Source organism: Pipistrellus kuhlii, unplaced genomic scaffold (genome assembly GCF_014108245.1).
Source record: "Pipistrellus kuhlii isolate mPipKuh1 unplaced genomic scaffold, mPipKuh1.p scaffold_m20_p_34, whole genome shotgun sequence".
NCBI classification, from domain to species: domain Eukaryota; kingdom Metazoa; phylum Chordata; class Mammalia; order Chiroptera; family Vespertilionidae; genus Pipistrellus; species Pipistrellus kuhlii.
In genome coordinates, this window is record NW_023425534.1 from 4,366,511 (window position 1) to 4,389,089 (window position 22,579).

General features: G+C 50.5%; 1 protein-coding gene, 1 long non-coding RNA gene and 1 pseudogene across 2 annotated transcripts; 2 read left to right on the forward strand and 1 right to left on the reverse strand.

Moving 5' to 3' along the window:
* The first annotated feature begins 6,147 nt into the window (after positions 1-6,147).
* Positions 6,148-15,601, forward strand: LOC118732068 (centromere protein S-like). Its single transcript, XM_036461102.2, has 5 exons — positions 6,148-6,290; positions 9,378-9,501; positions 10,131-10,164; positions 13,600-13,666; positions 15,373-15,601. The coding sequence occupies exons 1-5, from the start codon at positions 6,237-6,239 to the stop codon at positions 15,511-15,513; spliced, it is 420 nt and encodes a 139-aa protein (XP_036316995.1). The 5' UTR covers positions 6,148-6,236; the 3' UTR covers positions 15,514-15,601.
* On the reverse strand, positions 14,809-15,373 carry LOC118732072. Its single transcript, XR_004992040.2, has 2 exons — positions 14,988-15,373; positions 14,809-14,884 (listed from the first exon to the last, which is right to left on the reverse strand). It is a non-coding gene; the product is annotated as an uncharacterized LOC118732072 (long non-coding RNA).
* Positions 15,602-17,959: 2,358 nt separating the features above from the next.
* On the forward strand, positions 17,960-19,836 carry LOC118732069 (annotated as a pseudogene).
* Positions 19,837-22,579: the final 2,743 nt, after the last annotated feature.

Consider the following 22,579-nt stretch of genomic DNA (forward strand, 5'->3'; position numbering starts at 1 on the left):
TGTATTTTATTGGTTTTTTACAGAGAGGGAGAGAGAGTTAGGAACGTTGATGAGAGAGAAACATCCACCAGCTGCCTTTTGCACACCCCCTACTGGAGATGTGCCCGCAACCAAGGTACATGCCCTTGACCGGAATCGAACCTGGGACCTTTCAGTCTGCAGACCGACGCTCTATCCACTGAGCCAAACTAGTGAGGGCTCATTGTAACATTTTTTATGCCATCATATCTCATGATGAACATTTTGGAGGATGACATTTAAGTGATGGGCTCAGCTTGGTCTGGTTCAGTCTCATTCCTAGGCCTGACTGTTCAATCCTTCATGGGCCCAGGGGTCTGAGGTGGGGTTTTTAGCAGCCCAAGCCAGCCCTACAATCAGGCCTAGTCCCTCATCTCACAGGAAGGTAGCATGCTGGCTGGCCTGGGCCCACTTGGTGGTTTTTCTCGCAGCTGCACTCCGGGCAGCTTCCCTGGGGCGCTGGAGCCACAGAGGCCGAGACGGCAGCAGCTTCTGCACTTCAGCCGCTGGTGTCCGTCTGACCCCGATCTCAGGGATGCAGGGCGGGGGCTGACCTGGGAGACAGTTCTTTTCAGGAAATGATCAGCTTTTTTTAAATACACTTTAAAAAAATGATTTTAGAGAGGAAGGGTGAGAGAAACATAATGCTAAGAGAATCACTGACTTCCTCCCACGTGCTGAACATGGGATCGAGCCCGCAGCCTGGGGGTGTGCCCGCACCCAGCCTGGGGGTGTGCCCGCACCGGGAACCACAGCTGATCTCAGCCAGTCAGGGCTCACATCCTTGGAGGCAGACGTGGAGCCGTTCTTTCAGGAGGGACAGAGACAGTCAGGACGTGTACACAGTCACGTGTAATGGCGACGTCTGGGTGGATGACAGACGGCCCGCATGTCCGTGGTACCCCACATGCCCTGTGGGGGCTGTGCCACCAAGTTTGTGGAAGGGCCTCTGTGATGTTCGCACAGCAGTGAGGTCGCCTGACAACACATTTCTCAGAATGTATCCCCATGGCTAAGTGGCGCACATGTGTGAATAGTATGTGATATGTTTACAATCTAGTAATCTTATTTGCACATAACCAAACTCAGTGGCATAATATAGCTGCCACTATATTCTAATTCTCTGGGTTAGGAATTTTTTTTTAAAATATATTTTATTGATTTTTTACAGAGAGGAAGGGAGAGAGAGAGCTAGAAACGTCGATGAGAGAGAAATATCGACCAGCTGCCTCTTGCACACCCCCTACTGGGGATGTGCCCGCAACCAATGTACATGCCCCTGACCGGAATCGAACCTGGGACCTTTCAGTCCGCAAACCGATGCTCTACCACTGAGCCAAACCGGTTTCGGCTGGGTTAGGAATTTTTTGTTGTTAATCCTCACCAGAGGATATTTTTCCATTGATTTTTTTTTTTAGAGTGTGAGAGGGGAAGACAGAAACATTGATGTGAGATAAACCAGGGCCCAGGCTGGGGAGGATCCTGCAACCAAGGTACATGCCCTTGACGGGAACTAAACCGGGACCCTTCAGTCTGCAGGCCCACGCTCTATCCACTGAGCCACACCGGCTAGACCTAGGTTAGGAATAGTGAGGGGCAGGGAGTAGGGTGAGGGCTCATCTCTGTCCCACAATGTCTGGGCCTTGGCTGTGAAAGCTGGGCCCGATTCCGCGGCTCGGATCACTTGGAAGTGTCTGTCTTCACCTGGTGGCACCTGCTGGCTGTTGGCCGGGAGCTCAGGACTGTCAGTCTCGCTGTGCGTGTGGCCTCAGGCTCAGCAGGCTTCTAGCTCGGAGGTTCAGGGCTCCGAAGGGGTGTGTTCCAGCGGACAAAGGGGACACACTGCCCTTTAAGACCCAGGCAGGGAGGTCACAGAGTTGCTTCAGCCGCATTACATCAGGGGACAGGCCCCAGGTTCAAGGCGAGGAGGTTAGACTTCCTCTCTGAGCTGGCAAGGTTCTAGAGGAGGAGAAGTGGATTGGAGACGCTGTTTTAGGTTGGTTTGTTTTTTAAACCTGCCACATCCGCTTCCCTTGGAAAGGATAATTGGCTGAATGGGGAGGTTGGGGACCTTGGCCCCATTGAGGATCTCAGACGGTATGAACAACATACATAAGACTACATTGGCTTTGACCGGTGTGGCTCAGTGGATAGAGTGTTGGCCTGCGGACTCAAGGGTTCCAGGTTCGATTCTGATCCGGTCAAGGGCATGTACCTTGGTTGCCAGCACAACACCCCTGACTGGGGATGAAGCCCACAACCTGGGTTGTGCAGGAGGCAGCTGATTGATGTTTCTCTCTCATTGATGTTTCTAACTCTCTCCCTCTCCCTTCATCTCTAAAAAATCAACAATAAAAAGACTATAGTGGCCCCTGGCCGTTGTGGTGCAGTTGGTTGCGTGTCATCCTGGGCACCAAAGCCCAGGTTGTGGGCTTCATCCCCAGTCAGGGGTGTGCAGTTGATCAATGTCCTCACATCGATTTTTCTCTCTAAAAAGATCAATTAAAAATATTTCTAAAAAGGAATGTAGTATCTATCAAAGTGTATGCCAGGCACTGTTCTAAATTCACTCATTTCATTCCACACCCTCGGACACAGGTACTGTCATTATTATCCCCAACGTACAGATGGAGACCTGGGTGTTCAGCAACTTGTCCCAGGTCACGCAGCTCCTGGAGAACTGGTGTTTGAACCCGGCAGTCTGGTGCCAGGGTCCCGTGCTCAATGTGTGCAAATTCATCGACATCTTTATTGTGCACCTACTACCTGTCCAGCAAAACACTGTGCTGGGTGCCATTGTCTGATGGTGAGAAAGAAGCGTCTGAAGTTCTGACTTCAGAGCTTACAAAGCACAGAGAACAGCTCGTGGAAATTGACCAGGGAAGCGGCGTCTTTGCAGAGCAGCGTCAGGGAAAATGAGTGGTGGTCCCTCTTTAATGAGCCAAAAGGATTCAGGAAGCCGCAATGCCTTTGTCTTATTCATGGTGAGAGCAGAGGCTCCAGCCAGACTGCTCATAATCAGATTTGGGCTCTGCCGCTTCCTGGCAGTTTTACCTCCGGCCAAGGCCTTTCGCCGGCTGCCCGGCTCCCTCATATATAAAAGGGGGTGAGGGTACCTTCTTCTGAAGGCAGCTGAGGTCCAGAGTGAGCGCCTTCCAAAGCCAGGTAGTTCACCAGAGCCCTGTTCATGGTGCGGTTCGGTGCTGACACCTGGTGGCCAGCATACAGAACTCTTCATCCAAGAAGAGGACGGACTTCCAACCGAATCCGGTCCTTCCCTCAATGTGATGGCTCAGCCCTGGGCATTCTTCAGTCTGAAGTGCCTGGACACTTCCTCTCCCAGAGCCGCTGGAATGCTGCTCTTTTGCCCTGGAGAGCAACTGCTTGACAACGAGATCACACGCAAGGCACAAAGCACAGACACGGCCGGTAGAGGTTGTTATATTTGCTGAGCACTTACGTGAGCAATTTCAACCTCACAGCCGCTCTGAGGTTGGCACTGTGACCCCCACTCTCAGGAGGAGGGGACGGAGGCCTGGAGAGGTCAGTGACTTGCTCAGGGTCACAAAGCTGGTGAAAGACGCTGGCTCTGACCCAAGGCCTGGCCCCAGGACAGGAGCTCCTCCCGCCTCCTCACTGCACCCCTCCCACCCCCTGCTGTCCTCCCACCCCTGCTGTCCTCCCAGCCCCCTGCTGTCCTCCCAGCTCAGGGTGAGGGAGCAGGGTGGCCACGGGAGGGCAGAGTGGGCCTGCTGAGGCAGGGGCACGGATGAGGGAACTCCTGCCAGAGGTGTGTGTGTGTCCCCCCCTCACCGTGGCACTGAGGACCCTGGAGAGGGGATTCCCCGGCGAGTGGTGGGGGGAGAGGCCACGGGCGGGGCGCCTCTCAGAGGGAGTGGAAATTAATCAGAAGGCTGATTCCTCCAGAAAGAGGTTCTTTCGTTTTCAGCCCTTTGCACACTTGGGGGGGGGGGGGAGGGTGGTTTACGAGGATGAAGAGGATGAGGAGCGGCTTATGTGTTTACCTTTAATTATAAAAGAAATCCGAGCTTGTTTTAAAATGCAGATTACAGAAATGTATAAAGTGAAAAATTTGAGAGCCCTTATCTGCCTTCTGGACCCACTGTTCAGAAGTTAACTGTGTTGGTCATCTATTCTTTCTGCTGTTTTTTTCTTCCTTTCAAATACCCCCCCCCCCCCCCCCCCCGAGATCTGTACGCTTTTTCCCTTAAACAGAAATAAGATTATTTGGTTACACCGGTCTGCAAGTTGTTTTCGCTCAGTGTCATGGAGGACGTCATCCTAAAGCTGGCAATTTACATGCATCAGTGCCTTGTGTTTCCAAGAACCCTCTACAGCACATGTGTCAAACACAAGGCCCGCGGGCCAAATCCGTCCCGCCAGGCCTTGCAATGTGGCCCGCACCGCACTGTCATCACTGCACTCCGCTGCGTTTCCATCACAATGACAGTTTATGACTGTTCAGTAAACCATTCGGCCCGCGATTTAGGCTGGATTTTAGATTTTGGCCCCTTCTCTGAGTTCGACACCCCTACTCTACAGAGTATTCCGCAGGAAACACCCGTAGGTTAGTGACCAATCAACCCTAATGTCTCCGTATGTTGCAGCTCTGCCTCCTCAGCCCCGCTGCTTACAATGCAGCCGGGATGGGGGTAACTGCCGGCATGGAAGCCCAGTGCGATTTCTGCTTTGTTTTTGTTTTTTTAAATCACCTGAGGATCTTTGTCCTCAAGGATTTCAGAGAAAGAGGGAGGGAGGGAGAGAGGGGGGGAGAAAGAGAGAAACATGGATTGTCTCCTGCACACACTCCCCAGGGGCCCTGTGTTGGATCTGCAGGCCATGCATGTGCCCTGACTGGGAACTGAGCCCAAGACCTTTTTGGTGACAGGACAATGCTCTAACTACTGAGCCATAGGAGTCTGGAATTGACAATGAGTTTTTACACCGTGGAAAACGGCAAGTGCTACAAATCAGAGTTGGATTTGTTGTTGACTGTTAAAGTGCACCTTGTCTGGAGCCTTTACACTGTGAATAGCACAAAACATTGAGAAAATAAATGTTTGGTGACCAAACATTTATCCGTGGTCTGATTTTGACACTATTGTTGGTGGCTGAATTATAAAAACAAATTGGATTTTGCAAGGCTCATGGAAGTTAGAGCTGCATGGTAGTTACCGAGTTACCGTAAAGAATGTTGCGGAACTCCCTAACTGGTGTGGCTCAGTGGATAGAGGGTCAGCCTGCAGACTGAAGGGTCTCGGGTTCAATTCTGGTCAAGGGCATGTACCTTGGTTGTGGGCACATCCCCAGTAGAAGGTGTGCAGGAGGCACCTGATCGATGTTTCTAACTCTCTATTCCTCTCCCTTCCTCTCTGTAAAAAATCAATAAAATATGTTTTATTTATTTTTTAAATATATTTTATTAATTTTTTACAGAGAGGAAGGGAGAGAGACAGGGAGCCAGAAATGTTGATGAGAGAGAAACTGACCAGCTGCCTCCTGCACACCCCCCACCGGGGATGTGCCCGCAACCAAGGTACATGCCCCTGACGGGAATCGAACCAGGGACCTTTCAGTCCGCAGATCGATGCTCTACCACTGAGCCAAACCGGTTTCGGCAATAAAATATATTTAAAAAAAAGAAAACCAGAAATTGATTCTCTCACAGTTCAGGAGACCAGAAGTTCAAAATAAAGATATCAGAAAGGCTGGTTCCTTTAAATAATAAAAAAAAAAGTTGTGGAACAGCCCTGGCCGGTGTTCCCAGTGGGTTTGGCATCATCCCTGAAAGTTTGCTGGTTTGATTCTGGGTCAGGGCACATGCCCAGGGAGTGGGCTCCATCCCTGGCCGATGGGTGTCTCAGTCTCACATGGGCGTTTCTCACTCTCTCTCTCCCTTTCTCTCTCTTATAAAAGGAATGTTGGGGAAACACTCACTTGCTTTCCCAGCGCTGGTGTTACCCACGGTGCCAGGCCCTGAGCTGGTGTGGGGTGCACAGGGAGCCTGGCCGGGCGGCCCAGGAGGGGCTGGGGATGAACTGCGAAGGGCCCTTCCCGGAGCGGCCGCCAGGGGGCGCGCGCGCGGCGCCGCGGAGCTTCGCGCTTTGTCCCTCCGCGCGGCCGGTCGCCGGGGCCGCGGCGGGAAAATCCGACTGCGCCGGCGTGGCGCCCCCTGCGCCGGCCCGGCCGCCGCCGTGATGGAGGAGGCGGGGGAGGGCGCCGAGGAGCAGCAGGGACTCTTCTACCGACAGGTACAGGGGAGCCGCGTCCCGGCTGGGCCGGGGGGGCCGGCGCGGGCTTTCTGGAGACGAGAAGCCCTCGGAGGCCTCGGCCCGGCCCGGCCTCGGGGTCCGCCTCCGGGGACCGGGCTCGCCCGGCCGGCGGCGGCGCGGGGGCCTGCGGGGCTGCCCGGGGAAAGGCGCGGGGAGACGGTCTCCGTGGGGACGCGGAGTGTGGGCGGCGCGCCCCCGGGGGAGGCGGCGGGCGCGGGCCTGGGCCGTGAGGCCTCGGGCTCCCTCCTCAGACGGCGGCGGGAGGGTGGGCTGTGCGCGCCGAAGGGACCGGGCAGAGGTCGAGCCCTGCGTGCTGGCCCCGTGAGCGGCGCCCGCGCCCTCCCGCCGCGGAGGAGCCGGCCGCGGGGCTGGACGCGAACCCGCGCCGTCGGGTTGCAGAGGCCGCCGCCCGGGTGCGCTCGCATCGCGGCCGGCTCCTCCAGGGCGGCGGTGGCTTGGCCAGGCCCCGGCTCCTGACGGGGAGACGGTGGTCAGGGCCCCGCCCGGCGGGGCGGCGGCGGGTGACCAGCCCGTCCGTCCACCGTCCATCCATCGCCGGGGAGTGAGGGTGAGGGGAGGCTGGGAGCGGAGCGGCGCGGGGAGAGGCGAGCAGCGAGGCCGAGGCCTCGGAGGGTCACCTGGGACCCGGGCCCGCGCATGCGCGGTTAGCGGCAGGGACAGCCTCGGAGGGTCACCTGCGGGCCGGGCCCGCGCATGCGCGGTTCCCTCCTGTGAAGTGGGGGTGGGGGGGGGGTTCAGAAACTGTTTCCCGGCCCCTTTCTTCTGAGGAGCCTTCAGAAAAGGCTGCAGAATTCATGTACCCAACACCCACATACCCATCCCCTCCATTCGCCCGTTAACTTTTTCCTCCTCTTTTTTTTTCTTCTGAATTATTTAAGAATTAATGGCAGCCCTGACCAGTTTGGCTCAGTGGATAGAACGTCGGTCTGCGGACTGGAGGGTCCCAGGTTCGATTCTCGTCAAGGGCATGTGTCTTGGTTTCAGGCACATCCCCTGAAACCATCCGGTGTGCAGGAGGCAGCTGATCGATGTTTCTCTCTCATCGATGTTTCTCTATCCCTCTCCCTGTAAAAAAATCAACAAAATAATTTTTTAAAAAAGAATTAATGGCAAATAGCTTGACACATTACCTTGGCATTTTAATACTTGAGCATGCCTCTCCCAACCACAGCATCTCAATTATTACGCTCAGGACGTTTAATATCGATAAGGTTCTGTTGTTGTTAGATGATGTTCAGTCCATAGTCACACCTCCCCAGTGTCCCAGAGCTGTGTCTGGCAGCGGCGTGTTCCTTCCTGCAGGCCCCCGGCGAGGATCATGCCTCAGTTCAGGAGTCCTGTCCCTCTGGTCTTCCCTGGAGCCCCTCTCCAGCCCCTTTCCTGACCCTGATGGTCAGGGAGAGTCCATTCCTGGCGGAGGGGTAGTGGGAGGTGAACGCTGGGACGGCAGGAGCTGCCTTTTCATTTGTGTTCTCAGCCCCTGGTTCCCAGCCTGGCCTCCAGTAAACAAGCACGTGCTGATGCAATGAGGAAGGCTGCCCAGATGGGCTGGGAACTAAATGGTTTTTATTTTATTAACATTGGTTAATAAAATTATGTAGGTTTCAGTGTAGAATTAGATGGTACTTTATCTGTACGTTGCGTTGTGTGCCCGCCACCCAAATTCAAATCTCCCGTCACCATAAGTGACCCCTTTCCCACCCCATCTCTCTGGGCCGAGAAGGCAGCCTCGTCCTCTGTGCAGGGTGAGTGAGCGTGTCGAGCACCCTTCGTTCCCGCAGCCGTCCTGGCTCGGAGAACGAGCTGCGGGGCCGCCCCCGGCGCTGGGAGTGCGGCGACTTAGCCCTCCAGCGTCTGTGGCATCGGAGGGCTCAGCCCAGCCCAGGAGGAGGGTCCAGAACATGCCTGGATCCGAGGACCCTGCCCGTTCTCTCACCCTGACCCACCCACGTGTTCTTTAAAAAGATGGCCTGAGAGGGCCTGTATTCCTTCTGGCTGTGGCCCCTTTGTCTCCTGGACCGGAGCCTCAGCGACCAGCCTTTAAAGTCTAACGCTAAGGAAGGCAGGCGCCTTGCCTACTGCCTGTCCCTTCTCCGGTCCGGCCTTGTGTTCTATTTATTTATTTATTTGATTGCAGAGAGGGAGGGAGAGAGAAATATCAATGATGAGAGAGTCATTGATCGGCTGCCTCCTGCACGCCCCACACCAGGGATTAAGCCCGTAACCCAGGCATGTGCCCTGACTGGGATGGAACCTGGGACCCTTCAGTCCGCAGGCCAGCATCCATCCACTGAGCCAAACCGGCTAGCTGGGCTTGCCTCTGCTGTGAGCACTTGCTGTCGGTGCAGCGGTCACCATGTCCTGTCACTGTCTCCAGCACAGAGATGGAGCGTAGTTTGTTGACAGGAGGATGCGCCGTGGCTCAGCTTGTTTGGTCCTCTCCTCCTCTGCCTGCGGAAGAGGGTCCTCCAGCATCCGAAAGGTTGCTCAGGAGCTGAGCATCCTGCCGGGGCGGGCTCGCAGACCAACACTCAAAGGAGGGTCACGTGCCCTCAGGAATCTTTCCGGTGTTTTCCTGATCATGCCTCCCTCATTACCTGCAGGCGTGGGGGGCGGAAACTTGCAGCAGAGGGAGGGGGTCCTTTTGCCTTACGTGATTCACCCCCATCCGGCCAGGAAACCCGCCTGGTGTCCTTTGTGTCCCCAAGCACCAGCATGGGCCTCGCTCAGCGGGGACCTGGCGTGTGTTTGTGGATGAGTCGTCACCCAGATCCGTTGAAGTGCCACCTGACTTCTCTCCGCGCTGACCTGCCATTGATTCCTTGTCTTTACTTGACCTAAATCAGAGCCATTAACCAGGAAGTAATGTTTCTACAAGTCACACCCCAGAGGCCCCCATTAATTTATTAGTCCGCTCGGAAAGCCACTGAGCCGTCATGGGACGTGCTGCAGGAATTGGCCGAGCAGGCCCCTCCTGGTCTTCATTTTTAAGGTGGAAAAGGTCTTGTTTGCAGCCGGCCATGAGGTGTTTGGTTTTTGCTTCAGAGGCTGAAGGCTGCGGTCCACTACACCGTGGGCTGTCTGTGCGAGGAGGTGGCCTCGGACAAGGAGGTGCAGCTCAGCAAGCAGACCATCGCGGCGATTTCGGAGGTGACCTTCCGACAGTGCGGTACGGAGCCCTCCCGCCTCCCTGCACGCGTACCGGGGCCCCCGGGGGGGTTTGCCGGGAGAACATGTGGGTGGGTGCCAGGGTGTCACCACCCGACGGCACCTTATCGCTGACACTGTACCTGGAGCTGTCAGATTAGATAGTTTATGGAGGAACTATTTTTTTCTATTACACTAACACTGGGGCATTAGCACCTTGATTTTACTGTGTTTTAAACTGCCTGGAACATTAAACATTAAATTTTTTTTAGACATTAAATCTTTTATTTCCTGGCTTTATAACATTTTTATATCGCCCATAGTTTATTTGACAGGTATTTGCTTGACTTCACAGGAAATTAATGTCCCCCAAGCCCTAACTTGTAGCGAAATGTAAGGTTAAGGGATGGTGTCTAGGGATGGAGGGTGTAGCCACAGTTACCAGGAAGCCGGTAATCAAGGTGCTCGAAGGACAGGTCATGAGCCAGTGGCTGACGGCGCCCGTGCAGTGGGGCTGCCGCAGTGTCCCTCTCGCCTTGGAGGGGTTTGTCGTCAGTGACTGTACTTCCTGCAGACGTGGGGAGATTTCACCTTTTCTCCCGAAATAAGATTGAGATAAGGGTAGCTGAAGCATCTCTTTTTCTTTTTCAGAAAGTTTTGCCAAAGACCTTGAAATGTTTGCAAGGTGGGTACAGAGCTTGATTATCTGCTACTGTGTTTGTTTACATACTGTTGAAACTCTCCAGCTGGTGGTATATTTCAGGAGAGCTTTTTTGTTGTTGCATTTTGTGGAGACTGGTCTCCAATCACGATTCCACAGGAATGTAACATCTGCTTTAATCACGTCCATTCAGGCTTGATTTTGCATTTTTTTTTGAAGTTTTCCAAGTACGTTTTGATCAGTTCTAGGTTAAAAAGGCATGAATGATGTCTCTAGGACTCTGAATGTGCGGGGCTTTTAAAATCATTTCCGCAGGAGGGTCCGGTCCCTGCGCCAGGCCAGGCGGTGATTGCTGGCAGCTGGCCGGATGGTGACGGCACGCGGCCACGCAGGCTGCATTTGCCACGTTTGTTCCGAGTGAGCTGTACGCTCCTTGAAAAGAGGGTGACTTGCTTTCAGCTGGTAAAGCTTTAGCTTTTACAGGTGATTTATGCTCATCTCTTCAATTAGCACCTCAAGTAATTGAAAACAATTGCAACGAATTGCTTTTATGAAGCAATTTGAATGACTAAGGCTTGAAAGGGCCAGAGCTTTCTAATTTGCTGCCACTTCTGATTTGGTGCCAGCCTCTCACACCCCATACTTTTCACCTTGCTCCAGTAGCTCTTTGCTTCTCGGGTGAGTATTTTGAATGAATTAAAGCATAGGTTCTCAGAGGGCAGGCTCTAAATCTTTCCTATTCCTGTATATATGAGTCCCTAAAAACTGCTTAGCATCTTCAACTTGGCCAAAAGGGACAAGATGATATGGGATACTGATAGCTCCTATGGTTTATTCATTGTTAATTCAGGCAGTGGCCCCATATGTGTGGCCCATTATCCCCAACCCTGTGTCTCCTGTGCAATACTCTGTGTGTGTGTGTGTGTGTGTGTGTGTGCGCGCGCGCGCGCGCGCAATACTCTTAACACCATTACTTGCTATTTCTTTTCTCTCCTTTAAAAAAATTTTTAAATAAAACTATTTATTTGAAAGGGAGACACGAAAGTCTAAACGAGTAGGCAGATTTGATTTGCACATGAAGCTTTCTCCACTGCAGCACGTGTCCTTGGACAGCACGCTGCCCTCGGACAGCACGAGTGCTGGGTGCGGGACAGCCGTGCACTGGAGGGTGTGCACTAGCGGCTCTGCCCGTTGCCCGCCACTCATGTGCCCACATTTTTAGATGCTTCTGCAAAAGTATTAGAAATGAAAATGAAGCTAGAAATATTTAGCGTTGTAATCACTGAGTGTTCTACAAGTATTCAGCAATCTTTGTAGGCTGGATGGGAACTAACCATTGTTTATATGAGAAATTCATTTAAATTCTAAATAGTCAATTCACCTATAACGTTGGAAAATCATCTCAATTTAAGTTATGAATTTCTCTTATCTAGCTTTGAAATCTCTGGTCACCTAGTATTGTTCATGTGTTTAAAGATGAAATGTTTTGAAGAAGATACTCTATAGTAAGTAAATTCTAGGAACATCTTATATACTAACGGCTGATATGCAAGTTGTCCCCTTGGGAGTTCCACCAACTGAGAGTTCAGCCACTTGCTATGATGTGCACTGACCACCAGAGGGTGGCGCTGAATGAAGGAAGGCCCTGGCCTGCTGGCAGCCAGAGGAAGGAAGGCCCCGGTTGGCCCTGATCTCCAGCCAGGGACCTACCTGTGCACGGATTTTGTGCACCAGGCCTCTAGTTTTGATAATCTTTAAAACCTAAAAAGTGTTATAGGAAAAATGGCTTTGTTCTTTTCCCTAGAAATTTTTTGGAGCCAGGGGTTTGAATTAGGAGACTCTGGTGTATAATGGCCGGCATAGAGGAAAAGTATCAAACCACCACACGTGGCAGACACATTCGGTGAGCTGAGTGGTAGAGAGGCCTTCGTGGTCCCCTAAACAATTCTTTGTGAAGAGATAAACTAACCTAACTGTAACTAGTTCAGGGTGCTGCTTCCTTTCACTGCACTTCACCCAGAATAAAATACTGACAGAGCAGCCTGATGGGTGATTGAGGTGAGGCCACACTGTGTCCGTGGCACATGACATCCTCACCCAGGACATCAGTGGATGGCCTCACACGGAGTGGCTGTGTGTGTCACCTGGCTGACTTTCCCCTCTGTCGTGGCCCTTGCAGGTGGCTCATTGGCAGTCACCTCCCGAAATGGACATTACCTCAGGACAGGCAGATAGTGTCCGTCATGAGAAGATGACACGAAATGCTTTCACATTTAGCAGGGTGGGAAGGAATAATTTGGCCAAGTTATGGAGTATAATTTCTGTGTGGGTTTATCTTAATTCAACAGATATTTAGTATTGATTATTGGTTGCTGGCCACTTAGGAGTACAAAGATTCCAGTCTTTTCCTATGTACAAAGTTCCTATTTGCTCTTGAAGGAAGTTAGAAATGGCAAGAAAGGGTGTAGAGTTATAAATTATTGCATAGAGCTTATCTAATTACTTAAACTTTTTTTAATTTATTGATTTTAGACAGAGAGAGAGAGAGAGAGAGGGAGGGAGGGAGGGAGGGAGGGGGGGAGGGAGAAACGGGCGTGAGGGAAGGAGACATCTGTTTGCTCCATTGTGCACTCACTGGTTGCTTGTCTGTGCCCTCACCCAGTGTGAACCCTGCACCTTGGCGCATCAGGACGATGTTCTAACCTACTGCGTTACCTGGCCAGGCTCACGTTACCTTTCAAAGCAAAGATAAGGGGCCTGGGTTGAGAATTTGAATCCAAGTTATAAGCAAGACACAGACCCCCATTTAAAGGATGATCTTTTTTCTGACCAGCTCTTGTCAAGGGAGCGAGCACTTTACCTCCTTGAGGGGGCATGGTTGTTAGGAGGCAACTGCCCGGGCTTCTTGCTGTCAGTCAGTCCTCGGAGAAGAGCTTCCAGATCTTGATTCTCACGGAAATTTCCTCTCTCTCTCTCTCTCCCTCTCTCTCTCTCTCTCTCTCCAATTTTTTTTATTACGGAAATTCTCTTGATGCTCCTGTTCACTAGTAATGTCTCCTGAGCAGAGGCGACCTTTGTGTTGTGAGACTGCCGTTCCCTCTGTTCACTGGGGGTGCGCAGCGACCTTGCTTTTCCTGTGCTGTTTTCTGTGACCATGGTGACCCAGCTCCCCTCGGAAGGGGGATGCCTGGGGCTCCTTGCCATGCTGTGTTCCTCAGGCACCGTGGCTGCAGGGGAGGTGGGCAGATGGGCTGTGCTTCCTCTTGGTCTCTATTGAATTGGCATCTTGGCTGGTCACCTCACTCATTTTGTGTCTCTGTTGCTTAATGACCTTAATCTGAAAAGATGGGCTACTTAGAGATCCTTGCTAGCCTGAAGTCTGACCATGAACTTTGGTGTTTCATCAAAACTTTAGATAATACCAAACATTTTGGTGAATTGTTTCTGCCCTTTCTACAGACATGCGAAAAGAAGCACAATTAACACGGAAGATGTGAAGCTCTTAGCCAGGAGGAGTAATTCACTGGTGAGAGATGAATTTCTTCCCTCACTCCCCTTTCCCATCAGAATACATTATTCCCAATTAATCACTTGCAGCCATGAAGTGATTCCCCAGGGCACCTTGCATTAAAAACGAGAGACGGTTGAACCGTTCAGACCTGCCTGTAATTTATAGTCTTTTTTTCATTAAGATGGATCTTGCCAAGCCAATTTGAAATTTTCTAATCAGCACTCTCTGGATTTCATAGTTTGCCTTTTAGTAATATCTCAAAACTTTGGTCCCATGTTTCATTCACAGCATGATGTCAGAGATGGGTCACAGGCTGGAGTGAATGGGGATAGTTTATGGTGCCCACAGTTTTCCGAGCGGCCAGGTATGGAAGGAGGATCTGTTTAGCCAGGATGGGCAGGAGAGTCTGTCTTTTCAGAGAAGTCCTAAGTCTCTTGACCATGTCCGTGTTTTCCAGGGGAGACTGTGATCATCCCAGCCCAGGGGCTGTGCTGACGCAGGTCCAGGACACCCTCTGAGGGTCCCTGACTGCAGTCTGATCTTCGCAGTTAAAATGCTTTCTGTTCCTCCCATAATGTGAGCTCCACGAGACAGGGATTTCTGCCTCTTTCTTCTCTGCTCCATCTGCTGTGCCAAAAACAAAGACGGGCACACAGTAGGTGCTCAATAAGTAGTTGTTGAATGAATTTCTGCAGCAGTTGACTGTTTATAGGTTTTTAAGAAATAAATATTTAACATACCCTCTAAGCTTCACAACCACCCTATGAGGGTTAACACAAGTCATTAGCCCATTTTACAAGCCAGCCAACGAGTTGGTAATTTTCCGCAGTTCAATAGGAAACTCTCTGGTGACAGCTGAACCTTGACTTTCTAACCTGAATAGTGCTGTTTCTGCTGGGCTCTTTTTGGCTTTGCCCTTCTAACATTCTTTCTCCAGAGTTTAAGTCAAGGTTGAGGATGATATGATTTCCAGGTAAAGTAGGTGAAGTGAACCAGTGGAAATGAATTCTGAGTCCTAACTAACTTGGTCAACTGCAGGGAGCAGTTTCTGTCTTTTGCAAAGGAACGGTCAGTGTAAGCCCTCTTAGAGTATAACTCGCTATTGCTTGCTTATTTATGTCAGAATACGGTTTTGATTTTGGACTCTTAATTTTTTCCATCTGACAGAGCTTATTAATGAAGACATGCAGCTAAGTTTGTGCATTTGATTAAATTCTCCTTAAAGGCACTTACCTACCCTGTTTCCCCGAAAATAAGACAGTGTCTTATATTAATTTTTTCTCCCATAGTTGCGCTAGGTCTTATTTTCAGGGATGTCTTATTTTCGGGGAAACACCGTAGAATCCCTGGTGTGTGGTACTTAGTAGTTGCTGAACAATTTTAGTTGGATAAATTTGGCAGGGGGGTTGACCAAATTTGTGTTTTGTAAAGTATATTTGTGATTGGCATGCCTTCTGCAAGCTTCAAGTTTTAATTCATTGATTACTCAGGGAGCTCCTTCCTGTTTGGTAGCATAAAGAGCAGCAGTGAGTTGACTTGTAGTTGATTCCGGCTACAGGAAAAATGTGAAGCTCTGTCTGACTCTGAGGAATGTGACCCCGGCTCTTCCACCCGAATTCTTTCCGTGGGAGTGGTGGGGAGACGGTGTAGATTTATCCCCTTAGACTTACAAAATGGCTTTGCAACCAGATAAAAATATAACTAAAAAAATTTTTTTGTAGCTAAAATACATCACAGAGAAAAGTGAAGAGATCACTCGGACCAATGCAGAACGAAAAACAAAGAAGAAAAAGAAATCAGAGGATGAAAACAAAGATTCGTTGGAGCCAGCAGAGGCTGGCGGAGGGGGAAATGAGAATTAAACTCTGTCACCACTTGGACAAAGCAGCCCTGAGCAGGGAGAGCCACCGAAAACGTATATTGCCACAAAGGGAACTTAAAGGGAGGAGAGATTAAAACACACACACAAAAAAGAGGCGAGGGAGCCTTTTGTGCCGTGTTCTCCAAGTCAGTGACGCAACAGCACTTTAAAGAGGATGGGGGAGCGGGGGAGTAGAATAGAAACTCCAGCAGAATGCTCCCTCCGTGTCTCCCTGAAGCACACGACAAGGCTCGTCTTTCCGTGGTGGATATGGGAAGTGGTGTCTATTGCAATTAATAAAATTGTGTTGGCAGTTCAATATGGTTGATTTTTCTCAAGCAAAAATCATAGTTACTGCTTAATTCTTTTACATAATTTTTTAGGCTGGCAATTCCTGAAAATGAATAAGCTATATTTACGTAGTTCTTTTGCTTACCCATGTTTTAAACCCATGTCGCTTGTGATCACAAGGTAAAAAGGTTTGGGAAATGTTCCTTTTTATCTTTTAAATGTCATTTTCTCCAGAAACACAGTTTTTGTGATTTTCCTCGGGCTATTTTGTAATTAAACTGGTTCTGCTGGGGAGAAGTTTTGCTTGAGAGGAAAACCTGGCCTCTGATTCCAAACACAGTGTGTTGTCCTCTGTCTTTTTGGTGAGGTGATGCTTCCAGGAGCCCCCGTTCTGTCTTCTTTTGGGGGTGCTTAGAGGTCCAGGCTGTGCCTTTCCCCTACAGGGCCAGGAGGGTCAAGAGAAGGGACTGGCATTTACCGAGCCTGTCCGTGTGCCAGGCCCGCCCTGGGCGCTCCCGGTGTGCCTCACTGGATCCTCACAGCTTGTTCGGGTGTATCTGGTTATTCCCGTTTTACTGATGGGCAAGCTGAAGCGTGGAGAGGTTAACCAGCTACTGACCAGTAGAGACTACGTACATTTGGGGTTAGATTTGAGGGGGCAAGAGAAAAAAGGGCATGCATTTTGGAAAGGATTTTTACCATCCGTGCCCAGATGTGATTAGCAAAAGACATCCCAAAGCCCAGCAATCAAAGAGAGATGCTAAGCTGTGATCATAGTAAAGCATTGAATTCAAACTTTAGTTTTGGCTCCTCAAATAACTAATCTCAGATGTTAATTGGAACACATGTGTGTCACATCAGTGAAGGAAAAGGAAATCAAGGAGCCTTCCATCTTTACAGGACACTCCCACCAGAGATCTGTGTATTAGTTTCATTTTCAGATAAACTCTCTTAAAACTCCTCACCAGCGAGAATCTAGAGACTAAGTACGATGGACTTTCCAAAGGGTGACAAGCCTAGATTTGCACCCTGCTTTTGCCACGCCAGTAGCTGTATGACTTTCTGAAACTGTTCTTAACAGTGACCAGGGCTAGAAGCACCTCGCAGGGAGGTGTGTGTGACGGAAGAGGAAACGGGGAGGGCCGCTCCGCCTCGTACGCAGTGATGTCCAGGAAGAGTTAACCGGACACGCCTGCTCCCTCTACTGAACTGGAGTCCAGAAAGAACCCCTAGGGTCACTTAGTCCCTCTTCCCACCAGCTGGGAACCCTTCTACAGCATTCCTGGGGTGTGGCTCCCCGGGCTCTGCTGAGCTCCAGCAACGAGAGCCCTCTCTTACTGGACACTAATTCCGAGGTTCTTCTGTTGATGAGAAAACTCTCCCACCTCTTCCTCCTCCTCTCTGGGTCTGTTCTACCCTTTAGAATGAGCAGCCTTTGTTTTTCCTGTTCATCAAGGTTCTCGTCGTTCCTCTTTTCAGAAACACCTTCTTGCATCAAACATTGGATGATCAGCCGCCCGGAGGCAGACTTTGGGTGGTGAACCGTGACCGCTTGGTGCTTGTGTGGTGCCTGGCACGGTAGGCACGCTGTGGAGGCTGATTCCGTGGGGCCCAGGATGTGCCATGGGATAAGTTGGAGCCCTGGCTTAGGTTACTTGGCTCTACCCAGGGTTTCCTGCCTTCACAGTGAGGAAAGCCGGGGGTGGCACAGAGGACCTCCCAGCCTGCGCTTCTCCGTGGTGGCTCCGTCCTCAGGCGGAGAGTGAGCCCAGGAGCCCAAGTGCAGGTCATTCAGTAGAAGATGTTTTACACCTGACACACGAAACAATTTACCCTTACTCTCTGTGATACGCTCTCATTTCTGTTCATTCAAAAAAATGCTATTTTATGACCCGCTAATGGGTGGTCAGCAGCAGTTTGAAAAACACTGCACTTGCATCTGTCAGCATCACCCGGGTGCTCCTTAGAATTGTGGGACTTTTGCTTCTCCTTGCAAAACATCAGAATCTGCATTCTAATTTTCATTTAGGCGGTTTGGGTTCACATCACAGTGAGAAGGCCTGGGCAGGAGGACAGCGTCTGGCCTGCTGGCCGGGGAGCAGATGCTCCAAGCAGCTCCCTGGGCCCTCATTGCTCCTTGTTTCTTCTGCCCGCAGCAGTCAGCCCTTCTCTCTGGGCAGAATCGCAGGCTGTGGGCTCCTCGCCCAAGGCGAATGCATACTGTGTCGAATGACTTGGTTTTGTCCTCGCCGCCTCCTGCTTGCTGTGGGCATGATTAGGGGACTTCTTTAGAAGAAGTGTGCATGAATTGCAAAGCGAGAGCAAATCCGCTCTGAACACGGCAGACCCGCGTCTTTAATGAAGGGTTCAGTCCCATCCGGAAGCGCCTTCGTGGCACTGATTGCTCTGGCATATGCGTCACTGCCTGAGTGCGGGAGGAAGGGTGCAGGCTGTGCACAGGTATGTACACAAAAAACCAGCTGCAGGTTGAGCTAAAAATACCCCCCGTCTCAGAGAGACCCACGTCCACAAAACACCGGTTTCAGGGCTGCCCAGAGAGACGGGCAGCCACAGAGCTGGAAGGATCGCCTGTCAGCCTGCAGGATGCCGCCACCCCTCTGCCTGCTGCTGCTGCTGCTGCTGCTGCTCCCCACGGCCGCCGCGGCCCTGCCTCTGGAGGGCGGCCTTGCCGGCCACCACAGCGACAGTGGGGTGAGTAGTCCCTGACTTGGCCACATGCTAGCCCCCGTTCTGGCTGTCTCGCTACCTGGCCCGTTTGGCCATGCCTGTGACTCCCCAGCATCCTCATGGCCGAGAGCGTAGGACAGGCCGAGGGGCTGAGCTTCATGGTGCTCCCTCTGCCCTGGGGTCCTGTGATGTCACACAGACCACGGAGTCTCGCTGACCAGGGAGCCGAGGCAGGTGGGAAGTTCTGAAGCCCGCGGGCTTCCTCATGCTTCATGCTAGCGGCCTCCCGCTGCGGTGTCTGCAGGCTCAGCGATTGGACCAGTCTGCTGTACGGCGAGCAGGTGCTCACCGCACTGTTAGTCTCTCTCTCTCTCTCTCACACACACTCTCTCTCTCTAGAGTCTTAATTCATACACCGGCACATGTTCTCACTGGCTCAGATGAATTGACATCGTTACATTCTTCCTTGTGAGAACTTGCAACTTCATGGGGTGATTTATTTTTCTCTCTTTTCCATTTTGAAAAAGTTCCAAGGAGAGTACATAAAGTTGACCATTAAAAATGGATTTTTCTCTGAAATTACCAGATGAGACTCGGACAAGTCATTTATCATCGGATTACTCCTGGAAGCTTTCTAGGGAGTTTGAAGGACCAGGATACAGCATCTCAGTCTGGTCTGTCTTGCAGAGCAATTTGTGGACAGCCAGGAGGGAGGCCAGAGAGGGAAAACCTGCTCCTCTAATGACCTGACCCCCCTCGGGCTTCTTAGCTGCCAGTCACTTATCGGAAAATGGCACATCTCCTGACCTCTTCGAATTAAGGACCTCAGCAAAGATTATGGGCGAAACTAGCAGTCTTTTTTCTTTGCATGATTGGGAATTCTCAACTTTACCTTTTCTTTAATGAGAGCAATGCTGCTAAGGTGGTCTCAACTTCCTCACCCTTTAAATGGATATGTGATTTATTCTGGAGCAATTTTATTTTTTTGAAGGAAGAATGGCAGTATTTACCTTCAGTTGCTGGCTGAGCCAGATGGTTGATTTTCCTTTGTCCTCTGCTTTCTTTTAAAGCACCTGCAGGAGGTGGCAGACATGAAGAAGAGCAGCCTGCTGACTTTCCTCGCGTGGTGGTCCGCGGGGACCTCCCAGGCCAGAGCCGCGCCCTTCCTGGGCGGGGCTCCCGGGGAGGTGGCCCTGCGGCAGGAGGGCCCGCCCCCGCGGCAGGCCCCGCGCCCGGAGCCAGTGCCCTGCAAGAACTTCTTCTGGAAGACCTTCTCCTCCTGCAAGTAAAGCTCCTCCCGTTACTCTGCAAGGAAGTGCAGCCGTGGACCCAATAAAATGTTTTAAGTAGCTAAGACCTTTCTTCTTTATGCAGTTGTCATCTTGTTTCTGGGTAATTTGAAAAGTATTTTTACTTTAAACTCTAGGGATGCCCAGTTCTGAGTGTCTTGAGTAACCTGGAACCCAAAGTGAATACTTCTGGTAGATTTTTGTGGGTTTGCTGCATTGTGCTCAGTGCAGCCACGGGCCTTTCCCTCCACCTTCATTATCTCTTTGATTTAAAATAGCTAAGGGCAGCCGAAGCCGGTTTGGCACAGTGGTAGAGCGTCGATCTGCGGACTGAAGGGTCCCAGGTTCGATTCCTGTCAAGGGCATGTACATTGGTTGCGGGCACATCCCCGGTGGGGGGTATGCAGGAGGCAGCTCATCGACGTTTCTGGCTCTCTGTCTCTTTCCCTTCCTCTCTGTAAAAAATCAATAAAATATATATTTTAAAAAATAAAATAGCTAAGGGCAAAAAATTAAGGGTTCAGAATAATACCTTATTTCAGTTTCTATTGAAATAAATTGTCTAATTAAAAACAATATTGCCCTCATGTTAAAAGCAAATTTTTAACACTGCTCAAAGAGCAAAATGGTTATTATTCATGATTTAGGAAAAATTTACTTAGAAACAAATGTCATGATATTAAACAGACATTATGCTGACATGTTCATAAAAGTTACATTGGAACCTGCCGTTGCACACTTACTCGTTTTAATGAGTAAGTAAATCATTTGTTAGAATATTCTTTTCATGGATGAGTGCTTTGGCTTTTTTCAAACCCTAAACAGTGAGCCGTGCTGCTGCCCGTCGGTGCAGCCTGCTCGTCTTCACTCCTAATGCAGGGCCGGCAGTCCCAGGGCCCAGACCTGGTTTGGAGACAGTGCTGTGTTGGGATGTATTATAATTGTTACATTGCCCCATTCCTTGGCGGTTCCCGCAGAAGCGACATGAATGGTTGCTCAGGGAGGGCGACTCCTTTTCTGGGATGTAACGCAGAGCAGCGTTGAGCCCGTGAGGACTGGGATTGTGGTCGGCTCAAGAGAAGTGAGGTGTAAACAAACAAGTTGCTCAGTTTCAAAACCCTCATCAGATTTTTAATTTTCCCACAGCTCTGAAATCCTCGCTTGATTATACATATTTATAACTCTTGAGTCACAGATTCTAAAGAAAGCTTCCAGGGTGAGGTTTTTAGATGTTAAACTTGACCGCTAGCCTTAGAGATTCATCCCTGGAGGGAGGGCGTTTCGGAGGGTCGGGCCTACAGGCTGAATGGAGAACACCAGCTCCTCTGACACCCGGAGGGGGGGTAGGTGCGCGGGGGTCTGACTGCTGACCGTTCTGTTCTGTTTTGCGCAGAGCTGAGCTCATATTCATAATTACTCGCCGATAGAAGTATAATGTGATCGAAGAGCCTTAGTGGCATCCGCATTTCCAAACACAGCAGCTTTAGGAGACAGGAACTGGGTCAGCGCTGGTGACGGCGTGTGCCCGAAAGACCGGCTAACCTTCAGAGCTTTGTCTGGGAAGGTTTTTCCAGGAGGAAAGCATGGCCATTGTTTTTCAGTTTCAATTGAGGTCATACACACACAGTCCTTAAGATTGGGATTTTAACTTTGAACTAAGTGATACCTGAAGGATAATGAGGCTCAACTAATGAGACTGCCAGGCAATCCATCAAGCCCAGGCCTACCTGACTTCAGGGGGATTAATAAAATGTGCGCTGGCACCCACTGCGTGTTAGACTCGATTAATATGCTCTTGATTAATAAAGTCGGGTAAAATGGGTAATTAGGGTGATTTCCTGCCTTCAGGTTTCTGGTAGACTTTTCCTACAGTCCACCTTTCCGTAGTTGGATCATCAGCGCCTGCACAACTTCTCATTCATCCTCTTCCGTTCTGTCCAGCATTCATCACAGAGTAGATCCCTAACGGCGGAGTGGGAATTGTGACATAAGCACTTGACAGCAATCCCTTCCCACTACTCACATTTCAGGGCTGACAGCAAACCTTCCAGGCTTTCGGGAGCTCAAGCCAGTAAGCTCATGGGAGACACTTAGCTTGACTTAACAGCACCTGCTGCCGGGGTCACCGAAGTGTTAACCGTAGTAGCTGCTTCAGTGAGATACGGATTCCTTGTTGAACAAACCAGGAGAGGAGAAGTCATGTAGGCAGGAAAAGAAACAAGTTTTCTGTTTCTAAACTAGTAAGAGGCAAAGGACAGCTGAGCAATCCACTATTTTGTTTCTCAGAACCCTAATGAAAACCCCGATTTACCCTTTTCCTTTATAATTAAGTAGTTAAGTGGTCAAGAATACATATGCTTGTCTTATTAAAATAATTACAAGCTGGAAAAAAGCTAGAATTTTTTTGGTTGAAGTTCTTGTAACATGGTATTAGAAAATATTGAGGGAAAACCCAGTCAATATCTGCCTTAACCTGTTGGTTTACTTCCTTGTAATTGCATAAGTTGCAATTTTATTCAAGCAAATACCCAACATTCTGCAGTCTGAAAACCCAGTGGCCTCCTGGGGAGTGAGTCCAGGCCCTCCATGGTGTCTTCCACGCAGGACAAGCCCCACCATCAGCCGTGTAGGGGGCTGGGGCAGTGGCTGGTGTTCAGACTAGATCATTTCAAGGTCCTTAAAAGCCCTCAGGTAATAGAAGGACATAAACTAATGGAACTAAAATAGACCCAGCGACATAGAAACATCGAACAGACCAACCTCAGCTTGCATATAAGCAGAACCCATGGACCAGATAGT